At 37.4% G+C, this 16,660-nt stretch overlaps 1 protein-coding gene across 1 annotated transcript in view; it reads left to right on the top strand.

The window, feature by feature from the left end:
* Positions 1–16,660, top strand: part of ABCA5 (ATP binding cassette subfamily A member 5) — a 75,510-nt gene that overhangs the window by 2,151 nt on the left and 56,699 nt on the right. The window contains exons 2-5 of the mRNA XM_023244816.2: positions 10,292–10,408; positions 11,653–11,857; positions 13,745–13,906; positions 15,187–15,275. Coding sequence (XP_023100584.2) covers positions 10,307–10,408; positions 11,653–11,857; positions 13,745–13,906; positions 15,187–15,275 — 558 coding nt within the window. The 5' untranslated portion in view covers positions 10,292–10,306. The remainder of the gene's footprint in view (positions 1–10,291; positions 10,409–11,652; positions 11,858–13,744; positions 13,907–15,186; positions 15,276–16,660) is intronic.

Genomic DNA, 16,660 nt, shown 5'->3' with positions numbered 1-16,660 from the left:
AGCAGACACCTGCCTCTTTGCCCCGGTTCACTTTGCCCATGCCCCCGTGTCACAGGAATCCCTGTTTCTTACACAAGTCATACCCTTTTGGGATTCTAGCTTTTCCATTCTTTTTCTTTGCCTGAAATGTCCATTCCACTCTTTCCCCGATCGGACTTAGGACGTTATAGTAAATTTTACCTATCTGCAAAGTCATTGACAGTGTCTATTTTTTTTCCATTTTATGTGATGCATAAATTTCTTCGTAAATGTTAAGTGAATGTACCACTTTTCTTTTTTTTTTTTCCTCCTTTAATCAATAACAGGCGTCAGCACACTTTCTGTAAAGAGCCGGGTAGTGAATATTTTAGGTTTTGTGGACCATATGGTCTCTGTATCAGTGAACTCTGCCGTTGTAGTACAAAAGGGGTCATTGACAATACAGAAACGAATGACTTTGGCTGTGTTCCATAACACTTTATTTATAGACATGAAATTTGAATTTCATGTAACTTTACATGTCACAGATATTATTGTTCGATTCCCCCCCTCCTTGTGTCCCCCTAACCATTTCATAATGTGAAAAACACCCTTAACTCATGGGCTGTACAAAACAGGCTGTGGGCTGGATTCAGCCCCTACCTCCTGCATTGTAGTTTGCAGACGTTAGATCTGTAAGGACTCTTAGCAACCCCTGATAAAGAAATTTGCAGTAAGAAGATATTGGTTATGATATCACTCTTGGTGGTAGAGAAACAAAGATAAATAAGGCTGGGGTGCCTGGGTGGCGCAGTCGGTTAAGCATCCGACTTCAGCCAGGTCACGATCTCGCGGTCCGTGAGTTTGAGCCCCGCGTCAGGCTCTGGGCTGATGGCTCGGAGCCTGGAGCCTGTTTCCGATTCTGTGTCTCCCTCTCTCTCTGCCCCTCCCCCGTTCATGCTCTGTCTCTCTCTGTCCCAAAAATAAATAAAAAATGTTGAAAAAAAAATTAAAAAAAAAAAAGATAAATAAGGCAGTCTTTTTTGTCAAGGATCTCAGGGTCAAGTTCAAGATTAAGACTTGTAAACAAATCGTGATGATGGCACAGTGTAGTAAATGCAGTTAATTTATTGGTTATGGATGTGGAAGAAAGTAGTGATAATCAGCACTGCTTGGGTGAGGTAGGAATAATCTCTAACAGTTATCTGTTGGAGATAGGGAACATTTTCAGCAAAGAACCTTTCCAAAAATCTTTGAAGCTTGCTAAAAAGGTGACTGACCACATCTCTTACCAAGATGATTCAGTTTCTTTATTTTATAGGATATAATCTGGATTCATTTCTCTCAGAAATAAAAGTAATACACCCCAAATTATTTCTCTGTAACAATTATTTGTAAGACTCCTGTGCATTTTTTATTGCTTTGAGAAAGGTAACATACGTTTCATAGCAGGTATAATCAATATTTGTTTAATAAATTAATAAATATTTGACATTGAATATGGGATTATATAACTTTTAGTCTCTATTTTAAGTTAATACTTTAGAAAAGGAAGATGGGCTTTAGTGGGCTTTGAATTTTCCTGCAAGTTACAGATTTAGGATGAATTGTTTTTATCCAGGAAAGTTCAATACTTGATTAAACATTTTGTGATATTAGGTGTTTAAAACATATCTAATTATTATTTAAAAGCTCTACAACAAACAGTGCATTCCCCAGTTATGCTGCAGAACAATGAAAAGTAATATTAAAATGCTTCAGCAGAAGTTTGTACCCTTATTTCTATGTCTTTGTTATTGTTTTTAGCAGTTAAGAATTGGCTTTTTTGGACAGTTTTAGATACTCTACTGGTAAGGCTTTGAGCTGGAACTATATCAAGTTTGTTTTTTTTAATGTTTATTTATTTTTGAGAGAGAGACAGTATGAGCAGGGAAGGGGCAGAGAGAGAGAGACACACAGAATCCGAAGCAGGCTCCAGGCCCCAAGCTGTCAGCACGGAGCCCGATGTGGGGCTCGAACTCACGAACCTTGAGATCATGACCTGAGCCGAAGTTGGACGCTCAACCAACTGTGCCCCAAGGAACTATATCAAGTTTTATGTTTTCCAAGAAATATGTTTTGTTAAAAATACACCATTAGGAGTTTTATTGTATTTCAGTTATTAGCTTGTGCTTTCAAAGATCATTTTCTGGTATATGCTGCAAAAGAGAAAGTCCTATGTGTTGTCTATTCAAAAAGCTGAAGGGGCGCCTGGGTGGCTCAGTGGGTTAGGCGTCTGACTTCGACTTGGGTCATGATCTCACGGTTTGTGAGTTCGAGCCCTGCATCGAGCTCGGTGCTGGCTGTTCAGAGCCTGGAGCCTGCTATGGATTCTGTGTCTCCCTCTCTCTGTGTCCCTCTCCCGCTCAAGTTTGTCTCTGTCTCTCTCTCTCTCAAAAATAGGTAAGCATTAAGAAAAAAAATTAGAAAAAAAAAGCTGCTTGTGACGTTGTATGGTCCTCTCCACCATTTCCAACTCTGCCATGACTTTCATGAACTGTGTCACTAGTAAGTGTGCTCCTGGGTATTGTCTGTGTGATTCTGTTCCCACTTACAATATCAGATGTGGGGCTGGCTAAGCATCCTTTCTAGCCTTTTCCCTTTATTCTTTTGAATGCCTTTATAAGGCTATAAAGTCTGGGGTAATTAAAAAGAATTATAGCGTAGGAAGAGGACATTTGGAGCTCTGTGCTAAATATGGGTTTTCTTATGGTTCAGGAAAAGGCACCTGAGAAGTTAAAGACTTCACAGATGTCCCTTTGCTGGCCACACCTCATTTCTAACTTTGCAGCCTTGTTTTCAGCTATGCACTTCTGTCAGAAGCATCACTTTCATGTTACCTCCGCGGGATGGATCTCCACCTTTCTTTCAGGAAACCTCATTCCCCCACCCTTACGAGTTGGTTTCATCTCAGAGACCAGCCCTTTATCTTTGGCTTCAGTACAGAAAGCACTGCCTTCCCACATCCTTCCATTCGCAACCCTGCAGAAGAGTGGGGGATGGGAGTGAGAAGAAGGGACTTCTGTGATTACCGTACCAGTGTGAGTTGCAGGCATCCCGTTTTTATTCTTTTTCTTTCTGTCTTTTCCCCAAAGGACAAACATTAATTCTCAGAGCCAGTAGGGTCTCAATATTAGAAGAGGAAGCAAAATATTTTACTGAGCGCCCATAATTTGCCAGGAATCTTTTACAGTAGAGTTAGTATTTCGCATTGTTAGGCAGGGCCGACCTTGACAGATTTATCCCGATGGCCCCTTTCAGTTGGGCCTGCTTAACGCCGGATTGGAGGGGTGAGGATCACAGATCTGTCCATCGTTGCGTCTGTTGACAAAAACGTGACTATAGCTTTGAAGTTACTGTTTAGATGAAAGGTTGATGAAGAATTAAACTCAAAGGTATATGAAGAATCAACATTAAGAATATTTCATTTTTTTCCAGACTGCCAAACCAGGTGTTTCATGTCAGGAAGGAAACAAGCAACCAATGGCTTTTCTTCTTTAAGATGTTTTAACAACTTTAATAACTTCAAGGTTATTGAAATTTAACATTTTCACATGATTAGCCTAGAGCTCATGAATGTAAGAAACGTTACTTTGCGTAGGTCAGGGTCATGAGCACGCTGTGAAGGCGCACATATGAGTTGTGTCTTTCCACAATGTCAGCTTTACTCAGTCATAGAGCAGGAGTGACATAAGTGTAAAGCAGTTTCAGGATTCCAAACTCGGTGACATTTCACCATGTGACTAACTTGGCGTATACAGCACACAAAGCAAAACCTAAGAGAAGTCACACAACAAACAAGATAACACAGAGGGTAGGAAGTTAACGAACCGAACATGAAGTCAGTCAGTGGGCACGTTGTTGAGGTAAGGCCTGGGCCTGGTCTGGGTCAGCTCCCGGCACTTACTGCTTACTATGTCTGAGCAGTGAGGGGTCTCGGTCCTCTTCGCAGATCAGTCGGGCGGAGCCTTCAGCAGCAGCTACTTCTGATCTGTCGGACCTGGAGGAGTCGTGTCTGAAGAGTGACACTTGCTGCACAAACCCTCCCTTAAAGGGATTTCATCAGTCTTGGGCCCTGCAGACCTCCTCTGCTTCTCCTTGTTATCAGTTCTGGGTGTCGTCAGCTGTCACCGGTCTCGGCGATATCTGGTAGCTGCAGTCAGTACCTTACCTGCTTGCGTCACCGTTTGACACAGGCCCCTGCTTGACATGAGTGACTCCATCTTGCTGTCTATAGTCAGTTACACTGATCCATCTTTATAATTTCTTAACAGATTTCGTAATCGTTTTAGTCCCTTTGTCCTTCACCATCCATTCTAGGAGATTTCCTTGACTCAAGTCTTCTTTCTAACTCAGTGATTTGCCTTCAGGTGCTGTTCACCCCATCTATTGAGAATTTTATTTCTATCAGTCTGTTTGATTTCCAGGTTCTGTAAGTAGGTTTTTCTTAATTGCCTTGTTCATGTTTCATGAATATGATACTCTTTGTTATCCTTTTGAGGATATTAGTTGTACCGATTGTATATATCATAGTCCTCAACACGTGTCATTGCTTGCCATGTGGCAGACACCATTTTCATGTATTAATTTTTATTTACATGTATTAATTCTCCTCATCATTTCAATAAGCCAAAGAAGTGGATACTATTATTATTTCATTTACAGGTGAGAAAACTTAGACACAAAAAAGTTAAGTAACTCACCCAAAGTCTCAAGGCTACTAAGTGGTGGAGGCAGGATTCATGTTTAGTTGGTTTGGCTCCAGAGGTCCCACTCTTAACCATTCTACTACATCAGGCATTATTCTGGTGATTGTGATTGTTGACTTTGGAGTGTCTTCTTGGTATCGTTATTATGTGAGTGTTTATACTGATTCCAGTTTCTTGCAGCATGTTTGAAGATAATGCTTGGATTTACTATAGCCTATTGTGTTTTGGTTGTTTTGATATTTGTGCTGGGGGAGGGGAGAATAGTGCCAGGATGCGGAAAGTCAGTAGTTACCTGAGGGCTCGCACTGCCTCTAAATTTAAATGCATACACTTACGGGGCGCCTGGGTGGCTCAGTTGGTTGAGCATCCGACTCTTGGTTTCGGCTCAGGTCATGATCTCACGGTTTGTAGGTTCAAGTCCCACATGGGGCTCCATGCTGACAGCAAAGAGCCTGCTTGGGATTCTCTCTCTCTCTCTCTCTCTCTCTCTCTCTCTGCCCTTCCTCTGCTTGCTATTGCATTTAAAAGAAGTAAACTTAAAAAAAAATAAGTACGTACATACACTTACTCTTTGAGATGAAAGTAGATGAAGAGGTGAGGTTGGGATTTTACCTGATAGGTTAACCTCTTCTTAAAAATAGGTTATTGAAAATCTCTTAATTCAAAATAGAAATCTTTTTAAAATATCAAAGTGAAATGCAGATGCAGTATCTTCTTTTTATAAATATTAAATAAACTGCTAGCTTAGTTTATGTTTGTGTTGATTTTGAATCTTTTTGGTAGAGAGGGATGACAGATGATGACGGGTCAACAGAGCCTCAGATTGATGAGATTATGTGGCCAATAAGTAGAAAGTATTCCCTGAGAGACCTGGGCACAGTGTCATGCAGGACCATTTGACTAAGGAAAAGGGTGAGGAAAGAAAAACCAACCTAAAGAATAGAGCTCAGGAGCAGAAGGAAAACAACATAAAAGCACCTTTTGCTTATGAAGGGATTTTGTGCTTTGGAGGAAAGGACATAAAACCAAGGATTGACTAGATACCAATGACTTCTTTGAAGTCACTGTATATTATCTTCTGTATTATATTATCTTCTATATTATCTTCTGTATATTATCTTCTATAGAAACGTTTCCCTATTAATACTATTTTAAAGCAACTTGAAGACCTTTACATCATTCAGTGGTTCTCAACTTTTTATCTGTCCCTACACATTCCCATTAGTAAGTATCTGTGGAATTCTTCACTTAGTAGGAAGGGGAGGTGGGGAAATTTTTAACATTCCCCTTTGTTCAAGCCATGCTTCACTTTGAAAATCAATATTGTCCTTATGAGTACTCTAACCATGGGGTTAAGAACACACACTGTTACATTGGTTAAGTGTTTTTGTTTGTGAGAAATAGAATCTGATTCTGGCTACTTATGTGAAAATAAAATACAGTGGGTGGATAATAGGGCATTTCACATTCTAAGAAAGAAAAACCAAGTCTTAGGCACCGTAGGTTTCATACTTTAGGGGAAAGCTTAGTACCGACAGTGCATGAACATTCTTTCTCCCTTTTTTTTTTTTAAAGTATGCTGTATGCCCAATGTGGGGCTAGAACTCAACGACCCCCAGATTAAGAGTCCTGTGCTCTTCCCACTGAACCAACCAGACGCCCCTGAATTTTCTTTCTTAAATGTTTTCATTAATGTAACTGTTTCCATGACTCCAGTTTTTGGATCTCTTAGTTAACAATTTCATACTGCCAGGAGAAAATTTCATTGATACAGCTCAGGGGTAGCTGTAGAGTGGTAGTCGTGGTGATGGTGATGTTTGTCTGTCTCTTGGCATGGTGGGTGGGTGAGTGGGAGGTAGAGGTAAGTTTTACTTTAAAAAGCTCTGATTAGTGGTGGGATGGGTGCAGAAGTTCATGGACTTCAGACAAGCCTATTAAAGACTAAACCCTGAGTTCAGAGAGCACTTCTCAAGGAAGCAAAGCATTTGTGAGTCCATCAGCTGTTTTATGAGAGGCTTGTTTTCTAAAAATGAAGACTTAAGTATGCAGCATTCAATTTGAATGAATAATTCATTGGTGCTCACTAAATCAATATGTTTTGGCAGAATGTTCTTGTTGTACTGGTTAATGTTTCTGTTTGTGTTGTAGTAAATCATCTTTGAATGAGTGTAGTTTTTCTTTCTTTTTTGTTCGTTTCTTCTTTTTGGCCTAGAGATGATTACCAGTATCTAGAGAATCTGATGTAACATTAATGAGACTGTTGAAAGAATTTATTTTTATGTATCCTCTATTGACTTCTTTAGTTTTGTTGTTTTTAATTTACTTATTTGATGCTTTTTTACAATACATCTAATTGTGTAGTTTTTTAAATGTATAAGTAACATTGATGGAAAAATTGAGAAAATAGAAAAAACACAAACAGTAAAAGTTGTCTATAATCCTGTTAAATTAAAAAAAAATCTTCTTTGTGCATGTAAAGAGGACATTTATTTAATCCAAACTTAATTTATATTTACTTTTTTGGGTAAGACAAGCTGCCTCTAAAAACTTGCCTGCTTTTTTAATGTAGGTGGAAATGGTTAGCCAGCTTGGAATAGATTGTTCTTGTTTTGGAGGGGAGTCACCCCAGCGGCCCCCATCAAATAGGTTTATATACAACAAGTCAATAATTAATGCTGTAGAAGATGGCCTAACGGGACATTTTTGTTGTGTCTTCCAAGCTGCCCTCTCAACACCCTTTGGTGTACAGAGACTGGGTTACTGGGATAAGCAAATTGGAATAAGGACCACAGAGATTGCAGTTGAGTCCCTGGCCACTTCTCTTGAGTTCAGCTTTAAATTTTTTTTTTTCAACGTTTATTTATTTTGGGGACAGAGAGAGACAGAGCATGAACGGGTGAGGGGCAGAGAGAGAGGGAGACACGGAAACGGAAACAGGCTCCAGGCTCTGAGCCATCAGCCCAGAGCCTGACGCGGGGCTCGAACTCACGGACCGCGAGATCGTGACCTGGCTGAAGTCGGACGCTTAACCGACTGCGCCACCCAGGCGCCCCGAGTTCAGCTTTAATATAACCAACCTCTTTGAAAAACTAAGATACCTCCAACAGAGATCTACTGGCAGAAAGAGCTCCAAGGACCTCCAGAGGGTAAAGTTATGCTGGAAGGGGGATACTGGACTTGTGACAATGAGTTAGGTCATACTGTTAAAAAATAAATAGATAAATTATTAAGATGAAATTTGTTTCCATCACTTCAAAGTAAGATCCATTACTCAGTAAGCAGTTTCTGTCTTTTCTCTTCTTTCCCCAGCCTCTGGCAGCCACTAATCTGCACTTCATTTCTATGGCTTTGTATATTCTGGAAATTTCATATAAATGGAATCACATAATATTTGATCTTTATGTCTGGCTTCTTTCACTTAACATAATGTTTTGGAGGTTCATCCATGTTGTAGCATGTATCAGTGTAGCATGTTTCATTCCTTTTTATGGCTGAATAATATTTAATTGTGTGTATATACCACAACTTGTTTATCCATTCATCTGTTGATGGACATTTGAACTGTTTCAGTCTTTTGTTGGCAAGAATGAATAGTGTTGCTGTGACCCTGCATGAAATGCACTTGATTGAATACCTGTTTTCAGTTTTTTTGGCATATACGTAGAAGTGTTCTTTTGGGTATATATTTAGAGGTGGAATAGTGAGGTCATATGGCAATTCTCTGTTCACCTTTTTGGGGAGCTGACAAACTGTTTTCCTCAGCAGCTGAACCAGCACTCCCACCAGCAGTGTATGACTATTACAGTTTTGCTATAGAGTTTCTTATGAGAAATCTACTGTCATTCAAATCATTATTCCTCTGTAGGTAATGCATGGTTATTCTCTGACTGCTTTCAAGATTTTTCACTGTCTTCAATTTTTAGTGGTTTGATTATATGTATGGGTATGGATTTCCTTTGATTTATACTGTTTGGGGTTTACTGAGCTTCTTGGAACCTGCAGGTTTTTATCTCTTGCCAAATTTGGGAAGTTTTCAGCCAATAATTTTTTAAAATATTTTTTCATCATTAACACTCTCTCTTTTTTCTGGAATGCTGATAATATGAATGTTAGACCTGTGTTATTGTTCATGGTTCTTTCAGGTACTGTTAATTTTTTTTTAATGTTTTTCTCTGTGATTCAGATTGTATAGCTTCTGTTGATCTGTGAAGTTCACTGACTTTTTCTGTTATCTCCATTATACTATTGAGGCCATTCTCTGGGTTTTATTTATGTTACTATGTTTTTCTCTTCTGAAATTTATATTTGGTGCTACTTTATGTCTTGTTTCTTTGCTGAGATTTTTTTTTTTTTTATTGTTTTTCAAGAGTGCTCAGTATTGTTTGCTGGAGCACTCTTAAAATACTTTAAAGTTTTTGTCCGATAATTCCAAAACTTGTTATCTTGGCATTGGTATCTGTTGATTTTTCTTTTCTTAATAGAGTTGATATTTTCCACATGCTTTTTTTTTTTTTGGTCGAGTTGTTTTGGATTGTATGAGCCTGGGTTTTGTTTTAAGTGCATGGAGAGTGTTGATACTTTTGACATGCTGTCAACCTGGTTAGGTTCAGGTCTTATGTTTCATCTGCATTCTTTGAGCTGTGGTTTTAATTTCAGTTTAGTTTTCAGAAGCCCTTGTAGTGTGGTTTGGATCTGTCCTGTGTATGCCTCCCAGTAGTCAGACTGAATCTGGGCAGTAGTCTATCTTTTATTCCTCAAGTCTTTGGTACACATAATGGGATTAGATCCCTGTGTGCTCACCGTGGGGGTCCGTTTAGGTGTTAATAAGCCATTTTTATTCTGTTGCTTTCCTGTGCTCCTCTTTTTATATGCTCTCCCTACTGCTTTCGGATTCCCCATGGTTTCTCTTTGCCATCCTACAACCAGAAAGCTAGGGTTTATTTGTCCCATTGGGCCACACACTTCTGCAACTGCATCTACCACATCCAGGGCCCAGCGGCAGGAGATAGAACACCTGGGGATTTGGCCCTACCCTTTTGAAACTATAGCTCCAATTAATGGAGAGGAAGGTTCCCTTGCCTCAGAGTTTGGGCTGCATCAAGCTTTCATTACTGTAGTCTGACACTACTATCATGCAGTTGCTTGGGGAGAGAGGCATAGGAGAATGTAGGGGGGAAAAAAAGATTGGATATCTCCGCACTCTACCTGAGCAAAAGGCTTCCCTACTTCTCAAGCCAGAGAGCTTTTGGCTCTTGCTTTCTCTGCACCAGTGCCTGCTTCTGATGCATTCAGTTTGGGGGATACTAAAAGACGAGAAACAGGTGGTGAGCTCACTGTTGGTTGTGGGGATTTTGAATTCTGGTTCCATCTTGGTTCACATTTACTTGGTTCCTGTTTACTTTTCAGAGTCTTCAAGTTGCTGTTCCATTCATTTTGTCCAGATAGGAGAGACAGCTTGGAATATGCTTACCTCCAGCTAACCTGAGACTGAAACAAATGTTTGTTTTTGCTGTTAAATGGCATGGGCTTGGCTGTGGGGTTCCAGTTTTTTTTGTTTTTGTTTTTTTAATCTACTCTTTTAATAGACTGGTCCAGAAAACATGGCTACTGCAATTAGGGAGGTGGGAGTTTGGAGACAGACCAGAACACTCCTACTGAAGAATTACCTAATTAAATGCAGGACTAAAAAAAGTAGTGTTCAGGTAAGTTAAATGATTCTTTCTTATGCCTTATCGCAGTTTTTGCATTGATATGTTCCATCTTTAAGAGGTGATTTATTTTTCTGGATACATTTCTAGTATAATTTTATATCATTAGATCCCTTTAATGTGCTTGTGAAGTAAAAACTTGTGTTAACACAGAAAAGTACCTAAATTACCCATTGTTTTCTGAATGTTAAACATTTTAATAATGGTTCTTAAATATAGTTAACTTCTTTTTTTTTTAATGTCTTAAATGTTTATTTATTTATTTTGAGAGAGAGCGTGCGCTAGCAGGGGAGGGGCAGAGAGAGAGGGAGAGAGAATCCCAAGCAGGCTCTGTGTAGGGCTCGAACTCATGAACTATGAGATCATGACCTGAGCTGAAATCAAGAGTTGGACGCTTAACTGACTGAGCCACCAAGGTGCCCCAATTTAGTTAATTTCTAATATCAGTGCTTAAGTTTGAACTTTTAGGCATACATTTCCCAAGTTTCTTGGAATGAAAAAAAAATTCCACGGACAATTTTGTGGCCCATTATTTCACAGTTTATTCCCCATGACTTCCCATCTTTTGGACTCTGGATTGAATTACTTAGGACTACTAAAATTAGGACACATATTTGTTCCCAACAGATACACATTACTTTAAAAGTTAAAAGAAAGTAATAACTCTGCCTAACCAGTTAATAATTCTAAAGGATAAAAGCACATTGCTTTTCTTCTGAAGCCACCATAACAATTAAACAGCAAGATGAAATAGTAAATAGTTCATCTCTATTAAAGCTCATTATTGAATTTAACAGATAATTAATAGTAGAAATTTAGGTGTAATTAAGGCACGAGTTTTAAATCAGATTTGAAGAAAGACATTTTTATGGTGAGTCCTATTGGGGCTGTTTGGTAAGTTAATTTAAATAATGTTATATATAAGTAAACATATTTTATGATTAGTAATGTAAGATCTTTAAATACAGCGTTTGTGTCATTTTATTATATGACTTGAATTTTAAGTTATTTCAGTAAAACTGAATGTAAAGGAAAATTATCTCCTATTTCCTGTTGAGTTAGGGGAGATGCTCAACACAATAGTTTTTTCAGTATAGAATTGCTTTTTGTACGTAAGAAAGGAGACCCAAAGTCCTCGTGTTTTTTCCTTAGCATTATATTATTTGCATAGTAATCTTGATGATGTTTGCTACCATTGGTACATTTTATAATTATTTTGTTTGTCTCCTTTATTGTAGGAAATTCTTTTTCCACTCTTTTTTTTATTTTGGTTAATATTAATTAGCATGATGCATCCAAATAAGAAATATGAAGAAGTTCCTGATATAGAACTTACCCCTATGGACAAATCTATTCTCTCTAACCTAATTCTTGGATATACTCCAGTGACTAATATTACAAGAAACATCATGCAGAAAGTGTCTACTGATCACCTTCCTGATGGTATTGTGAGCTTGTGTTTATGGATGGATTCTATCTGTAACAGAAAGCCTCCTCAGTATTTTTTTTGCTTGCTTTCTTGAATAAATGACGTTCTTAACACTTAGGGATATGTCCCCTCACCAAAATATAGTTTAATATAAGTTATTAAAATAATGTAATTCTGCTGAAGCATATTATATGTGTCTTAATATTTTAGATTTAATTCCCAGACCATTTATAAAATAAACATATTTGTACAGGATAAAGGATTGGAAGTAATATTTCATTTTGATTCTAACTCCTAGAGTAGTTAAGAAGCTAGAGAGATAAAGGTTACAAAGCAGTAATCATTTCACACTGTCATGTCTATTTATGGAGGTATATGGTGTCAACAGAAGTACTTTGGAGACTATGACTGTGGCTCACTACCTCAGTCTGTTTCTCTGTGCTGCTCACAGACTGGAACACAGTGTAAGTGAGGCAGTACTAATGAGCCTCAAGTGGCCGTGAGAGAATCCAAGTCGAGAACTAGAGAAAGTGACAGAAATGTTTATAATATGATGATTGGTTTAATGAAATGCTGAACTGTTGAAAATAGCAGATTAACATGTTGTCTTATATCAGATAGTTGTAATCAACTTCTGGTATGTATCATCATAGTTTTGGATAATGCATCACTGAATAGATGATGCTAATGCAATCAGGAGCCAGATAATATTTTCCCTACTGATATCTTTCTGACTTATTACTATTTGATAGTTTTGTCAAGCCCATATCTTATGGTATGTTTGTTGGTTTATCTAAGTACAAGTAGCCCAGATTGCCGTAAGCATTTAGCCTGCCAGCTCAAAAAACTGATCAGAAAGGTTGAGAATGAAATTCTTTGGTAATTCTGAGTTGGAGTAAAGCATATACACCAAAGAAATCCGAGTCAGTGTGTATTCAACTTAGATGCTAAAATAGTAGAAATATATGTAGCTTTTATTTTAAGTCCTATCTTTTTAACAAGAGAGCTGTCTGAAAGTGGAATATGCATCCATGGGTGGTAACATGACTGGTAGGATGTTGAACTAACACTATATTTTTTCACATCAATCCGTGTCCACCTTAAAGGTCTGGAAAATCATGACAATTAACATTGAAGTAATACTTTATGACTTACAAAGCATTTTGTTTGTAATTGCTTTTGACCTTAATAACCACTATGATCAGCTCGGTATTGAGGATGCTGAAGTTTAGAGTGTCAAATTGCTCGTGGTCAAGCACATAATCCTATGTTCTTCTATTTCACCACGTGTTCTGAAGCTTCTATAGTGAAGAAGTTGTTTGTAAATAAAGCTTTAAGAAAATACTTAAAAATTGGGATTATCTGATGTGAAAAGAAGATGAATGGTAATTGGAGTATTTTCTAAGAAAGGAACAAGCAGTATGGGGTTGAAATGGCAATTTTTATTCAAAGGAGAGTTGTGTCTTAGTTACTAGAATACATATTTGGTTTCTGAAGAGGATTATGGAATTTTCCTCTTCATAAGAAATATTTGAAAATAAAATACCCATTCACTTATCAATGAGTTATTGTATGTTTTACTTTGAAATAGTTAAGTGAACGGCATATACTGTATACTGAAGTATGTACTAAACTTCATCATATTAATAACTCACATGTTACACAGACACATAATTTATGTAATCAGATGATAGCTGAGAGAAATAGTGTCTGTGATATTACACTGTTCTTTTATTATTATTATTTAGTATAATTTTAGAATGGCTCTGTTCAGGAAGTTAGAGGATAAAACAAAAGTGGTTATCAAATATTATATTCATTTAATGTAATGTTAAATTTCAGTCTGTTGTATGATAGTAAACTTGTAATTTTTGAACTAACTTTATTCTCATGTTTTACAGTCATAATTACTGAAGAGTATACAAGTGAAAAAGAATTGTTAGTATCCAGTCTTTCTAAGCCCAACAACTTTGTAGGTGTGGTTTTCAAAGATTTCATGTCCTATGAACTCCGTTTTTTCCCTGATATGATTCCAGTATCTTCTATTTATATGGATTCAAGAGGTAAATAGCCCTAAATAATCTTGTAAATCAAATAAATGCGTGTCTTCACTGCTCTTAGTTCAAATGCAAATTTTGATGGGGTCCAGCATTGGCGTTTTCAACTCTATTTGTTCAAATAAGAAAAGTGTCAAATGTAGCATAAATATATGTATGTATACACAAATATCTATCTATAATTATGTGGAATTATAATTATCTATCTATAATTATGTGAAATATTTATGTAACATCCATTTATAATTATCTATCTATAATTATGTGAAATATTTATGTAACATCCATTTTAATTTTAATACATTTATATATTATTATTATATATATATAATTTTAATGATAGTAACGGAAAGCAAAATTGTATCTTGAATTATATGACTTTCTAAACCAGCATTTTTTTCCTCTGTGTAATTGTTTTTCACATATGGTGTGTTGCATATCTTTAAAATTTCAAGGTTTTCTACCAGTGAACTTTTTTAGTTTTATGTTTATTTACATCATGGAAAACAACCTTCAGTGCTTAAACCTGTGGAGAGATACTATCAAACACAAACATTTATTGAGCAATATTAAAGTCCCTTATGCTAAGTACTGAATTTGTGACTTTATTCCAAAAGGCCTTTACAGAATTTTTTTTTTTTCTTTTTTTGGTCCTCTTAACCTGGACTTGTACTGGCATCTGGAAGTCCTTTGACTCTAAGTTACTGTAGACTGACCTTAAAACAGAAAAGGGACTTACTTTATTTTATTTTTTAAAGTTTATTTATTTATTTTGAGAGAGAGAGGGAGTGTGAGCTTGGGAGGGGCAGGGGCGGGGGGGAAGAGAGAGAGAGAGGGAGGGAGGGAGGGAGGGAGGGAGAGTGAGAATCCGAGGCAGGCTTTGTGCTGTCAGCACAGAGCCGGATGCAGAGCTCCATCCCACAAACCGAACCGTGATATCATAACCTGAGCTCAAACCAAGAGTGGGATGCTTAACTGACTGAGCCACCCAGGAGTCTTGAAAAGTGACTTATTTTAAATAACTATGTTTACAGTCAATTTCTTTCTTTCCATTTGTATGCATTTACCATGCAATATCCTAACACATGTAAGTCTTTTATTTCAAAAATTTCAAATAAACAATCAGGAATGTGATATTCTTTACCTTCAAAGGGCGATTGCTTATTTTCTTCAGTCCTATGGACATTGATTAATTATATTGCTTTAGTAACCCTCCATATATTATCTTTAAAAGAAAGCACTTACATGTTGTGCAGATGTTTATGTCTCACATTTTGTCCCTATAGCTGGCTGTTCAACATCATGTGAGGCTACTCAGTACTGGTCCTCAGGGTTCACAGTTTTACAAGCATCCATAGATGCTGCTATTATACAGGTAAATATGAAGGAAGTAAAATAGAGCCACAGTGTATTTTAACAATTACGCCTTAAGTCTTTACAGTAGGATTTAGTTTGTCTGCTGTTAAATGTACAAAATACATAACATATTACAACTCCTTTAAGAAAAAAGATGAGTCATATTTTCAGTTTAATTTTTTTAGTTTAATATTTTTCAAACCCCACTGTTACCTGATGGTTTCTAAGCATGTGATTTAGCAATTCCATATATCTGTATTATTCTATCTGTGTTGACCATAGGTGATATTTATGAATGATCTATATTTATAGACTTTTCCCCTTGAATAAAAATAACTTAGTTTAAAGAAAATGAATGTTTTTGTTATGTTACTCATAGTTGTGGATTTCATTTTTTATTTAATAAATAATTATCACTTATTTGCCAAACATTGTTTCTAAGTTGAATGCTTAGAATATGAATCCATTTAATCTGTAGCAAACATATGGGATTTGTGCTGTTATTTTATTTTTTAAATGTTTGTTTATTTTGAGAGAGAGAGAGAGAGAGAGAGAGCGCGCGCGCATGCACCAGCAAGGGAGGGACAGAGAGAGAGGGAGAGAATCCCAAGCAGGCTCTGCACTGTCATTGCAGAGCCTAACATGGGTCTTGATCTCACAAGCTATGAGATCATGACCTGAACCAAAATCAAGTCAGATGCATAACTGACTGAGCCACCCAGGCACCTGAGATTTGTGCTATTATTATTTCCATTTTACATATGGAACTGAAGCACAGGGAGATTGACTTTCCAAAATTCAGTTAATTAGTGACAAAGCTAATTCCAACTATGGCTTTTTGGCTCCCAAGTTTGTGTTTTAATACTGTACTGCCATGAGGATCGTGTATAAGGTTACAGTTATAATCTAAAGACATGCTTAGGGGCACCTGGGTGGCGCAGTCGGTTAAGCGTCCGACTTCAGCCAGGTCACGATCTCGCGGTCCGTGAGTTCGAGCCCCGCGTCAGGCTCTGGGCTGATGGCTCAGAGCCTGGAGCCTGTTTCTGATTCTGTGTCTCCCTCTCTCTCTGCCCCCCCCCCCCCCCCCCCCGTTCATGCTCTGTCTCTCTCTGTCCCAAAAATAAATAAACATTGAAAAAAAAATTTAAAAAAAGAATAATAAAGACATGCTTAGACCTTATCAGGTGTTTCACATTTTAGTAAAATGAACAGGAGACCTGGCTCTGTTGTTAGACTGCTGTAGTAAAATGACAACAGTAATAATGCTTTACTTGACAGGGTTGTTGTAAGAACCAAATGCTATGTGTCAGATTGTCTTATAAACTCTGACAGCATGGTATAAATGTATTATAGAGCTGTAATATTACCCAAATTCAGTAATATAGAAGTTTAAGGTAAAGGCAG

Source organism: Felis catus, chromosome E1, assembly GCF_018350175.1.
Source record: "Felis catus isolate Fca126 chromosome E1, F.catus_Fca126_mat1.0, whole genome shotgun sequence".
NCBI lineage: Eukaryota > Metazoa > Chordata > Mammalia > Carnivora > Felidae > Felis > Felis catus.
This window is presented reverse-complemented; position numbering and strand designations above follow the sequence as displayed.